The following is a 13,286-nucleotide window of genomic DNA, read 5'->3' as shown; positions in this document are numbered from 1 at the left end:
TCTGAGGCTATATTTAATACCCTTCCCTTCAATGTCAGAACAGAAGTTTTTATTTTTTCATTTTCAAAGTCAGTCTTTTCCCTGAACTCCTTATGTTTTTCCTCCCATGCCCTTAAGGACTTTTCACATTCTTTTATTTCATTTTTTCTCATCTTCAATCTTCTTTAAAAAACCAGTTATTTTCCTTGTTATTTAAATATGCATTTGATTCTTAAGTATTAAAAACTATTTTCTTTAATCCCCAGCCTCTAATTTATCTATCATTCTTGAAATCATTTGAGTAGCCACTATCTTTTCAAAGACTGTTTTTAAAACCCTGTACTAGTGCCTCATGATGAGTAAGATATAGTCATTATCAAAGAGGCTTATAGTCTAGTAGGAGAGGCAATACCTAGATTTCAGTCTGCCATTACCAACTGTAGCAAATATTTTCTCCTTTCCAGCCTCATTTTTTTTTTTTAATCTGCAAAATGTACCTCATGGTTTAAAATCACTATAATTCTGTGACTTATAAACAAATAATTTGATACAGTATTTAATAGGTAGCCATAATGGAACAATATAATTACTTTGGAAATCAGGAGAAAGGGCCCTTTTTGCTGTCACTGAGTGGAAAAGATGGCAATTTGAATCGAATCCACAAAATTCCAGAAAAATGTGAGTGAAGCTGTGGAGAACAGAAGCATGCAGCATAGAGACAAGACACGGCATGAAACCTCGAGTGCCTGCAAAATGGTTTCCATCTGAGAGTCTTGGTATTAGATATGATTACTAATGCAAGCACATAGAGAGACGAAGGACAAAATGGCATAGGGTTGGAGGGAGACAGATGACTGGACAATGTCAACTTTTAGGCAGGAGGTAGAGAAAGAAGATTCAGTGAGGAAGCCAGAGGAGGCTCAGAGTGTTAAGAGAAAAATCACAATATGTTTCCAAAAGCGGGGGGATAATGTATCTGGTTAAGTGCTTCAGAAGTCAAGGAACATGAGAACTGGTTAGACCACCATCATTGATAATGTAAGTCATTGGTGAATTTTGAACATGAGAGGAAGTCAGTTTGCATTGAGTTAAAAATAAGTTATTGAGAAAAGAAAGCTATGAGGAGATTAGTGTTTTACGTGGCTTGTGATTAAATGGGCCAATTTCAGCAGCTGGCATAACGAGCAAAAGTTCCTCTCATTATTTCTCTCTTTCAAGGCTAGAAGCATATTTCTGGATTTTTACTTGAGCCAGTTTCAATGTATCCCATTGCCAGAGATGTTTCATTGTTAGATAATTATTGTCAGCTGAAAATATATTTACAGAAGTTATTCATACTAACCTATAAACTACTATGGAATTCCTCACAAACTGCTGGTGGTGAACAAAAGCTGGAGGAATTTCAGTGTGTCCTGGAGTTGTTAATTTATAAAATAAGTCTTAAGTATATCTAAGCTTTAAATCACACTTTTACCTGCAAAATAATGATTTCTAGGCAGGTGACTTTGCAAGGTGTAGGAATACGCAACTTTTTTTAAAAAAAATTATTTTTTATCACCCAGGCTGGAGTGTGGCTGTGCAATCACAGCTCACTTCAGCCTTGACCTCCTGGGCTCAATCGATCCTCCCACCTCAGCCTCCTGCATAGCTGCGACTACAGGCACTTGCCATCATGCTCAGCTATTTTGTGTGTATGTGTGCATTTTTAGTAGAGATGGGGTTTTGCCATGTTGCTCAGACTGGCCTTGAACTCCTGAGCTTCAGTCATCCACCTGCCTAGACCTCCCAAAGTTCTGGGATTACAGATGTGAGCCACCATACCTGGCCGGAAAACCTATCTTTTAAGTTCAAGAGCCAAAGATATTCGTCACCGGTCTGGCTATTGTAACCTTTTATTATAAATTAAATTTATCTCTATCTCCTCTTTACTAATCAAGTATGTAATGAGAACAAGTAAAAGGTTCAGAAGATAGTACAGTTAATCCAAAAAATTGCCCTTTTGTTTGTCCCAGGGCTTTAATAACTATAGTAACTAACAACAACCATTTATTCAGCACTTATTATATGCTAAAGACTAGGATTGGAATTTTGTTGTCTCTATAGTTTTCACTATAAGGAAATTGGAACCTTGACAGTCAATACCTTGTCTAGAAGTCCCACAACTAGTAAGTGGTGCAGGCAGGGTTAAAATTAGAACCTTCTAATTTTTTAGTATTCAAGTTCTTAATCAGCTCAGATTAGCATACCCCATGGGCATTAGATCCAACCCCTGGGCAGACAGAGATGAAAGAAATTTGATGTAGTCAAATGATAGATATTTATTAGTAAGGGGGATTTGGTTTTAAGTAGCAGAAACCCACACACATTAACTTAAACAATGAAAGGGGAACTTACTGGAAGAATAATGCTGTATTTCAGGGAAGATTTGAGCAACCAATCTTCAGGAGAAACAAAAAATAGGGCAGCAGACTGGGCGTGGTGGCTCACATTTTTAATCTGCACTTTGGGAGGCCTAGACTGGAGGATCACTTGAGGCCAGAAGTTCAAGACCATCCATGGCAACAAAGCAAGACCCCCATCTCTATTGAAAAAAAACATAAATATGAAAGAAAATAGGGAAGTTCTATAAGTTAAAAAATAAAATTTCTTATCCTCCTTTCTTTTTTAACACCATTACATTGCTTTTCTCTTGACCTTTGATTCAAATTCTTGAGATAAATTTTCTTGTATACTGAAAATCATTGGCTTCCAGTGGATCAGAGTCTGTTCTTTGTTCCTTGCCACTGGGCAGGGCACAGGGTGTCATTGTATATTATGGTTATAGATGATAATTTCTTCGCTCCGCAGAGCAATTCTCAGAGTAGGACAAAATTTGGGGAAGTGGTGGGACAAATAGGACAATATTGGAAAATAAGACTGTCCCAGAAAATCCACTCTATATGATGGTAAATTACAATGTTTTGGCCTTTTTTGCACTTAATATTGGCATAAAGGAATGGTTAAGAGTCTACAGGGAGAGATAAATTTATGACTGGTTCTTTAACTCCTTTCAATATATGGTATGAGAAATGTAAACTAGGAAAATTTTGCTAGCCAGGAAGAGAGTTTCCTTTCCTATTTTCCCAGAGGAAGTAATTGTTTTTCTGAGATCTGAAGGAAGGGTAGGGGCCAACTAGGCAAATAGAAAGAGCATTTCACTTAAGAGAATAGACCCTATCGCAAAAAGGGATATGACATTGTTGAGGAACTGCAAACGCCTGTCTGTCTGTATATAAAACACAGATGGCAAGAGGAACTATCACATTGTCACATATCTCCTAGCACCTTGTTTCTTTTCATATAGACACTTACCATAGTTACTATTATTTTAACTTTTATTTATGCAATTATTTAACTCATGTGTAGCTCTTGTTCTTGAGGTTAAACTTCATGTGGTTTCTGCTCACCATTGTATTCCCACTATCAAAACTTAGTGCCTACGACTTAATAGATGAGGCTAAACACGTAAGTAGGCTTCAAATGGTACAGGACTTATGGGCTCAGATTTCATTTTTCATTCTTAAGTCTTTATTCAGAAGTGTTACCATCTATGGAGATAATGAAGCATATTTCATCTTTTTCTTCATTTAGCTGTATTAGGAGTGTGGGTGTGCAGCAGTCCAAACAGAGTGTGTGTGTGTGTGTGTGTGTGTGTGTGTGTTAGGGTATGCATAGTGGTGGCAGCTGAATGAATACAAAGAGCCTAGCCCAATTCTTGACACATGAAGAAATGCTGGTGGGAATGTAAATTAGTATAATGTCTATGGAAAACAGTATGGAGATTTCTCAAAGAACTGAAAATGGAACTACCATTTGATCCAGCAATTCCACTACTGAGTATCTACCTAAAGGAAAATAAATCAATATATCAAAAGGATACCTGCACTCATGTTTATTACAACACTATTTGCAGTAGCAGAGATATGGAATCAACTTAAGTGTCCATTAATAAATAATTGGATAAAGAAAATGTAGTATATATACCACAGAATACTACACAGCCATAAAAAGGAATAAAATCAAGTCTTTTTTGGCAAAATGAATGCAGCTGGAGACCACCATCCTAAGTGAAATAACTCAAAAATAGAAAGACAAATATACCTTCTCACTCATAATTAACTACAAAATGTGTATTTATGAATGTAGAGAGTGAAATGATGAGCCATAGAGACTTGGAAGGAAGAGGGAGTGGGGAGGTGGACAATGGAAAATTACTTAATGGGTACAATATACATTATTCAGGTGACAGATACCTAAAACCCTGACTTGACCACCATACAATCTATGCATATAATAAAATCATGCTTGTACCGCATAAATTTATACAAATACAAAAATATTAATATAAAAATAATGAATTTTAGAAATAATGTTTACCAATTATGATTTTGTCCTCTTATGTGTTATAGGGGAGCTGAAGAAACCCAGAACAACAATTCCCAAATGCATATTTACTGCGTTACCTCTGGTGACTGTAGTTTATTTACTGGTTAACATTTCCTACCTGACTGTTCTGACACCCTGGGAGATCCTCTCTTCAGATTTGTATGCAAATGGCTAAACCAATAAATAAAGTGCTGGTCCTTTCAACATATCTTAACTATCATTTCAACAGCCAAAACCACTCTTTACTGTTCATTATTGTACATATAGAACCAATTTATAATTTTCTAAAATAACAGAGGGCCAAAGGGAATGATTTGTCTTAGAAAGGAGATTCATCTTTAAGCATGGTTATGCCTTTTCTGATAATATGGGAAGATGTATATAATGTTGATGCATGGTATAGATCAGATTCAAAATATCAGTATTCCTTTCATGATCTCATCTCAGCAGAGTGATACCGTGTAATCAGTGTTTACATCTATTTTTAAACTTTCAAAATGTTTAAGTCTCAGTGTTCTTCTAGGTGTCACAAAGAATGATCAATTTGAAATGTAGCACATTGGCAGTTAGAAGAGTAGATGCTAATGTTCAACTGATGCATATGATTAATACTGATGTGTAAAATAATATGGTTGTTTACCTTGAACAACTCTAAAATTTATGGTGGCAAAGTGGCCTGAACATAGTGGAAATCTGACAAAAAATAGCTATCTTAGAGACCAAATTGTAGAATAAAGAATAAAAGAATGAGAAAATCTTAAAGAAATACATATTTAAAAATGAGTAATGGATTCAAAGAATAAAAGAAAATTTGGAAAAAAATGAGAAACAGGGAAAGTTGAAGACTAGTAATTTTCTCAAGCCAGCATTAAACCACCTCGTGAGGTAAATCTATCACCCAGTACCTTTAGGACTAATCTCTTTTGAGCAGCTGTTATTGTTTTGGTGAATCTTTGAGGCACAGAAGTAAACCTAAGGGAGACTTTGCTATAAACTTCTGGTAAACTTTGCTTCAATTCTTATGTTACTGCCCTGCAGGACGCTGCCATATGGCATTAGTGTTGATTCATAATGGTCTAGGTGTCTTAGGGACCTATGAACTACATGTAGTCAAGCTTCTGAGTGTCTGTGGGAACAAACCAAATGCAAAACCGGATCAGGACAAGCAGTGATTCACTAACTGCCTTGATTATGTAAAGAACAAATTTACAAAGTTAATTGTGGGTGTGGTCGGGCTGCTGGTCAGCTAGTACAGTGTTATAGTTCATTGAAGCTGGCATCTGTTATGACTGACAGTGTTCCGGCCATACAGGTTGTTAAAAAGTCATGAATATCTCCTTTGGTGTCATAATGGTTATAGCAGTTTTGTAGGTGGTACAATAGTTTTGCCATGTGTGGAAGACTTATGAAGTGTTTTGACCATCATCACTTGCAATTTGGCTACAATGCTTACTATTTCAGGCATATATAGTCTTTAGAGTTTTTGTTTGAATTCTGAATTAATATTTTTGAGTCCAAATATCTGCATGTTTATTGTACAAGAAATTTAAATTAAGAAAATAATCAGAGCCATATGTGAAAAAAATGTATGTATATGGCCAGTCATTATAGCATTATGTATGAGAGCAAAAAACTAAAAATCATAAAAATATCCAATAAGCTTGAAACACATAAAAACGTATGGGAAATCTACACGATAGAACTTTCTGTGATTTGTAAAAGATGATATCGTTGATAGATACTTGAAGAAAAGGGACAATGTTTATAATTCAATAACAAGGAAAAAGTCAAGATGTATATGATGATATAAAACAATAAATAAGTAGTTAACGATGGTGATCAATGGGGATGATATTGTAGGTGATTTTTACTTTACTGTTTGCACTAACTTTTCCAAATTTTCTTTAATGAATTGCAAAATTTGTAAAATAAGGGGGAAAGTTATAAGCAAAAGAAATAGTTTTTTTTTTTTTTTTGAGACAGTCTTGTTCTGTTGCCCAGACTGGAGTGCAGTGGCACAATCTCTCTCACTGCAATCTCCGCCTCCGTGGTTCAAGCGTTTCTTGTGCCTCAGCCTCTCAAGTAGCTGGGATTACAGGCATGGGCCACCACGCCTGGCTAGTTTTTCTATTTTTAATAGAGACATGGTTTTGTCATGTTGGCCTAGCGGGTCTTGAACTCCTGACCTCAAGTGGTTCTCCCTGCTGGCCTCTCAAGGTGCTAGGATTACAGGTGTGAGCCACAAGGCCCAAATATAGGTTCTTAAATTAAGAAATTTTAAAGATTAAGGAATGCATTTTTTAAATAAAACAGGTATATGTTACAAAAATGTGAAACGTTTCCAGACGAATATAGAGCATCTAGTATGTGGCATGTATTGGATGCTACATTTTATTTAAGAAATATTGAAAGAATTACACCAGGCTGTGATAAATTTTAGATTCTAATATTTGTGGTTTACATAGAAAAAGAAACAGTAGTATTAATTATGTAATGTTTTTGTCTGTGTCAGTGTCAGAGCTCTGACTTGTTTCTTCACCTATTTTTCTCTTAGGAAAAAAAATAGCCTTTATTGTGAATAAGTTCCACAACTGAGAAGGGAAGGGTGTTCTCTAGAACAAGGTGTGTGGAAATGCCTTAGTGAGAAACCCTGGTTCCAGCTTTGAAAACCGAGGACTACGTTGTTCCTGAAGTCCTGCCACACGCTGCTGACAGGGGTGTTTCCATTTGTATTTCTTGAGAGTTCCATGCTATACTTAAAACTGGAGAAAGTTGGCATAGGACAAGATAATCTAAAACAGTAAATACTTTTTATGGAACCAGAAGCTGAGAAGGGTTCCCTGTCCAGATGCAGCCTAAAAGTAGCTGGTATCAAGTACCCAGGTATGGTTAAGAATTTTGAAGATAGCTAATGATAGACAAAATAATAATAATAATGATAAAAGGATTTTGAAGAGAAAGTGATAATTTTAGAATCTTTTATTGGTAAATTGATGCAATTATTTTCAGAGGGCAATTTTGTAATATCACCCTTATTTAAAAATATATGTACCTTTGAACTCGCTAGTCTCACTTCTAAAAATTTACTCTAAGGAGACTTGACCAACTATCAAGAATGGAAGGCATGCATGTTTTCATTAAAACACATTTTATATTAGCAAAAAAAAAATTGAAAACAAACAAAATAAAACAACATGAAATGGGTAGATAAACTAATTGACAGTTATATAATGGAATACTGAGAATTTGCTAAAATAATTAGATGCATGCAAATGTACTAATAAGAGCAAGATGCCTAAGTGAGCGTCACATACATGTACACTCATATACAACCCTAACAGATGCTTATACATTTATACAACATTTCTGGAAGAGGATCCAAACAGCTGTTAATAGTAATTACATTTGCCGCGCGTGAATGGAGGGTTGGTGAGGAGAGGGACGTTTACTTTTCACTTTATGTGCTTCAGTGCTATTTATTGTACTTTTCACCCAAAACATACATGAGATCATTTTTAAAAGAAAAGAAACAACATGTGGAAAAGAGTAACAAAGAAAAAAAGTCACCTGTGGCATAGAGCTAAAGATTATGTAGAAAGAGGTATAGTTCTTGCCAGCCAGCACTGGCAGAACTGCACCTGATCCTTCTTCAGTATCATTAACATTTTATACTATATAATTTTTTGTTGTAGAGAGCTGTCCCATGCATTATAGGATGTCTAGCAACATCCTTGGCCTCTCCTCATTAGATACCAGCAGCAACCTCCTACCTCCCCACTTGTGACAGCCAAAAAAGTCTCCAGACATTGCCAAATGACCCTGAGGAGTAAATTCACTTCCAATTGAGAACTACTGGTCTGTAGACAAGTCCCAAATGTCATACATATTTTTAATGGTGTGTAATTTATTTTCTTCATCTACCTGGTTCCTTTTTCTGTTAAGCATTTCAAATTGCACCATGATGTGGGAAAGGCTCATTCCGGTGTCAGTAATGTTGCACTGTGCTTTTTGGACTCTGAATCTAACTATCCAGACTCAATAAACTAGCTTTAGAAAATAAGCATGGATTCAATCATCTATTCAACAAAATCAATTCATTTCACGAGTATTTTCTGAAAGCCTACTATATGTCTGTCACAGAGTGATTCACTAGTTTTATAGAAAAGAAATGGATTATCCTTGTCCTCAAAAACGTTCTTGGTCTACTGGGGAAGACATATAAAATGATAACCATTTATTATACAGTGTGATAGGGGTCAAATAGACACCTTTATAAGGTGTTATGTAGGTGTAACTAAGGAGGAAATAAACAAGCAAAATTAAATGTTTTAATTACTTGTTTCTGCTTTTATTTTGAAATAATATTTAAAAGTTTATCATTAGTATCTCTCTTTTAACACATTTTCTTTTGTGTACTTTTGTTTTTCTGCAGATGCTGTAGCTATCTCATGGGCTGATCGAGTTTTTCCCTCATTACCATGGATTTTGCCTTTTGCTATTCCTACTTCATTATTTAGCAGCCTTCTGATTTCTATATCTGAATCATCAAGACCAATATATGTTGCGAGCCAAGAGGGCCAGCTGCCTTTGCTATTTAACACACTTAACAGACACTCCTCTCCATTTACAGCTGTGCTACTACTTGTCATTTTGGGATCCCTTGCAATTATCTTAACAAGTCTAATTGATTTGATAAACTCCCTTTTTTTCATGAGTTCTTTTTGGTCTCTATTAGTAATGATAGGAACACTAAAGTGGAGATACCAGGAACCCAACCTATCTATATTAAAAGGTAAAATTGGATTTTCTAATTCTTTTCTGTGAGAAATAAAAGACATTGTGCATAACTGTATTTAAGATTATAATCAGAACATCTATAAGCAGATCTTTTGAATACTCAGTTATTGTAAAACATATAAGAATAATCTGCTCTTGGTTTTAATTTTAATTTTTATTGGCTAGGTGACTCAATATAAACTCTCTTAGATTCCAATTAATGATTTGTTAGAGAGAAAAGTAGTTCTTTGGGTGGTTGGACAGATCATTATGAGTATTTTGACCAGATATCATTTTGTCTACTTATGTCACTAGTTATGCATATGAATGTCCTCCACAGTCGGAGTCAGATTTAGCCGATGGGAAACAGAAGGGGCAAGGAGAGGTCACAAGTGGAAACATCTGCTATTCTGAAATACCAACTTACTTGGTTGGCAAATTTCATCTTTTCAACTTTACTTATTTTGAACTGATTTTCAATCTGGATGAAAAAAAATTTCACAGGAGAGGAGACCACCACTTAATTGTAGAAAAGGAAATAAGCAGCAAAAACTTGGTGGCATAAGAATGTTATTGGAGAAAGATGATACCCTGGTTATCAGAATAATAAAATAATCTTGGCTGACTAGGTAGGATGTTCAAAGCTTTGCTTGGATGATCACCTTTAATCTGCTCAGTGATTTTAAAAAAAGGTGGATTCTATTGTTATTCCAATTTTACAGATTTAGGAAAGTTAGCTCACTTACCCATATTCACACAGCATGAATTAGAGCCAAGATTCAAATTTAGGCAGTCTCTTTGGAGTGGTTGACTCTCGCAGAAAACAAAATATAAAAAAGAACTGCTGAGAGAAAGAAAGCAATGTTCTTCCCATCACCAACTATGGTTGATTTATGTTCATCCTTTCTTTCCAGTCTTCTTTTCAACTTCTTCCATCCAGTCATCTCTTAATTGTTGTGTGTTTGAGTATTAGTTGTCAAGAACCAACTATATTTTAAGCACCTTGCTGGGTACTCTGAGTAGAAAAAGAATTAAGAAGTGGCTCCTGCCTTTGGGCAGGTTATAATCTATTTGGACAGTCATGTAAACCAAAAATCATGGTGTGATGATTGCTACCTAGTGGTCTGCAGAGGATGCTCAGAGAACACACAAGGAAGAGGGATCTAATCTAGAGCAGGGCTGATGGCCATGGTCCCCTTTGGAGGTGCCTCCCCAATGTCTGCTCTCTGTACAGTTTCACATGCTGCATCTTTTAAATGTGTCTTTGCTGTTTTTCAATCCACGCTTTTGTTAGATTGCTGACCCTAATAGATACAATTATAAAGAAGTTATAAACTGGAGGATAAATTTGTTATAAACAAATAACAGTATAAGCTAATCATTAAGAGCTTCGGGCTCAAGTCCAGTTACTTGGCTAGCAGCTGAGTTTAGTCTTGTTATTGAACCTCTGAACCTCAGTTTCTCCATATCTAAAATGGGAATGAATAATACCTGCCTCCTATTAATGTTGGATGTACTAAATAAGCTAAGGCACTCAAACAATCCAGGGTCTGACATTGATGGCTATTATTGCTTATATTATTATTCAACATAGGTTTGCATCAGAAAGGAATGCAAGGTCAGCCCTAAGTATAAGCGGCTGAAATTTGTCTTGAATGACCACAGGAATGCTTTTTTCTTCTCTCTCAATTATTTGATAACTGATACTGAGCCAGGAGAAAATAAAGTATCTTTTTCAGGGATGCTTTATAAACTAAGAAGAGATTCTTTTTTTTTTTTTTTTTCTTTTTGGAGACGGAGTCTTGCTCTTGTTGCCCAGCCAGGAGAGGCTGGAACGCAATGGAGTGATCTCAGCTCACTGTGACCTCCACCTCCTGGGTTCAAGAGATTCTCCTACCTTAGCCTTCCAAGTAGTTGGTATTATAGGCATCCACAACCACACCCAGCGAATTTTTGTATTTTTAGTAGAGATAGGGTTTCACCATGTAGCCCAGGCTGGTCTTGAACTCCTGGCCCCATGTGATCCGCCTGCCTCGGCCTCCCAAAGTGCTAGAATTACAGACATGAACCACTGCGCCCAGTCAAGAAGAGATTCTTAATGATTAAACCCCAACAAATGATCCTCTAATTAAAGGGTTTTTTTTCCATAAATTGTGACAAGCTGTGTTATATCTTTGAAAAATATGGATTCATATCAGTTATATCTTTGGGGTATAGATTCATATTGATTTTCTCCCTAGGTTGAGTAACATTGTAGAGAACTCATACAATTCTAACACAAAGCAGGTACCGAGGACTGGTCTTTAAGGCTTTTGGCAAAACAAAAACGAAACATAAAACAGGGAAATTGTTCTAGCTAAAATTTTTGTCTTGATTTGTTTTGTTTGTTAATATGCTGAGTTCTATAAATTTATAATATTTACCTGTCAGTATCTACCTGCATAACAGAGGATCTGAGGATAGTCTTTCTGTTCTGTCATGTATTTCTTACTGCTTTGAGATATTTTCCAAAGAAGATTGTTGTTACTTCCATTGGGCCTTAGACACTCCCTCTTAAGCCAGGTGTGGCAGCTCAAGCCTGTAATCCTATCACTTTGAGAGGCCAAGGCAGGTGGATCAAGAGGTCAGGAGTTCGAGACCAACCTGGAAAACATGACGAAACCTCATCTCTACTAAAAATACAAAAATTAGCTGGGCATAGTGGCAGGTGCCTGTAATTTCAGCAACTTGGAGGCTGAGGCAGAAGAATTGCTTGAACCTGGGAGGTGGAGGTGGCAGTGAGCCAAGATTGTGCCATTGCATTTCAGCCTGGGCAACAAGAGCAAAACTCTGTCTCAAGAAAAAAAAAAAGAAAAGAAATGACCTCTTAACAAATTCATGATACCCAGATCAGCAAATAATGATCTTAACAGCAAATGGTTCTAGTTATTTCCATTCATGAACAGTCAAATGCTGGATGCCCATTCTCTCCAACCTGACAATGAGAATCTTCAACATCTCTCTTCACTCAGGCTTTTATCTGAGTTGTAAGCCAGGTTATTTCAACTTTACAGCTAATTTAGCCTGTTTTCTTTCATTAGCTTGCATCTTTGCATTTTTATTTATATAAATATGCAGGTATCATTCATAGAATTTTATATCTATTTTTTTTTTAACTTTGCTCTTTTCAGGTGTTTTTGCCGTTTCCATTGGTAGCAATAGTCATCGACATGGGTTTGGTTGTGAGACCATTGGTAAAGTCTCCAAATGTGTATTATGTCTATGTGCTTCTGTTAATTCTCAATGGATTACTATTTTACATACATTTAATACACTTTAAAATAAGGTTGGATTGGTTTGAGAAGTTGGGATTACAATTACTATTTAATATTTGCCTGCCTGATGTATCTGAAGAACAGATGTCTGAAGTGCAAACTGTTAAAAAAAATAGCCTTCTAAAAAACATGTATCAGATTCCAAATCAAGGTTAAACATAGGATAGAACATACATGATGAAATTCCTATGGTAATTACTTTTTTCTCAAATGAAATAAATAATATATATTAAAGTGCCTAAGACAGTATCTGGCTTCAAAGTCACTAGGAAATTATGCATAACTAAAGCTCTGCTTTGTGTGGCAAAAAACCTAAGTCCTGGTTTGGATAGCTTGATAGACGGATTATATATCTCCTATTCTCTCATTTTTTTTTTCTGTATCCCATCCCTTTTCTACTGAATTTGTGGGGATCCTATAATAAAAGTGAATGATGAAAAATTTTAAAAGCATTCCTTCTCTTCATCTTTCCTGCGTCCTTTTTTTTTTTGCGGTGGGCAGGGGTCAGGGAAAATGCTGATTTGAAGATGAACAGAAAAATTCAATTTTTTCCAGTTGGCTTTTCCCTTCTAGAATGTAGCATCCATCAATAATTTCTTTGATGACGTCAGGCAAGGACTTACTTGCTACACTCTCTGAACTGAGGCTAATGGTACTTATCTATTTGACACAGGTGGGCTGTGAAGATTAGTGACTTGTGTGTGACATACTTTGAAGTTGAAAGTAATCACTTTCTTATTGTATAGATAGGGCCTCCAAGGTGTTATCTCTTGTTTGTATCATGAAATTTGC

The 13,286-nt window shown here is 35.9% G+C and overlaps 1 protein-coding gene across 1 annotated transcript; it reads left to right on the top strand.

The window, feature by feature from the left end:
• Positions 1 to 551: 551 nt before the first annotated feature.
• Positions 552 to 12,650, top strand: SLC7A13 (solute carrier family 7 member 13). The gene is made up of 4 exons (XM_021667004.2): positions 552 to 657; positions 4,428 to 4,556; positions 8,834 to 9,188; positions 12,341 to 12,650. The coding sequence occupies exons 1-4, from the start codon at positions 552 to 554 to the stop codon at positions 12,648 to 12,650; spliced, it is 900 nt and encodes a 299-aa protein (XP_021522679.2).
• Positions 12,651 to 13,286: the final 636 nt, after the last annotated feature.

This window comes from Aotus nancymaae, unplaced genomic scaffold (assembly GCF_030222135.1).
Source record: "Aotus nancymaae isolate 86718 unplaced genomic scaffold, 86718_ANA_hifiasm-v0.15.2.pri h1tg000036l, whole genome shotgun sequence".
NCBI lineage: Eukaryota > Metazoa > Chordata > Mammalia > Primates > Aotidae > Aotus > Aotus nancymaae.
This window is presented reverse-complemented; position numbering and strand designations above follow the sequence as displayed.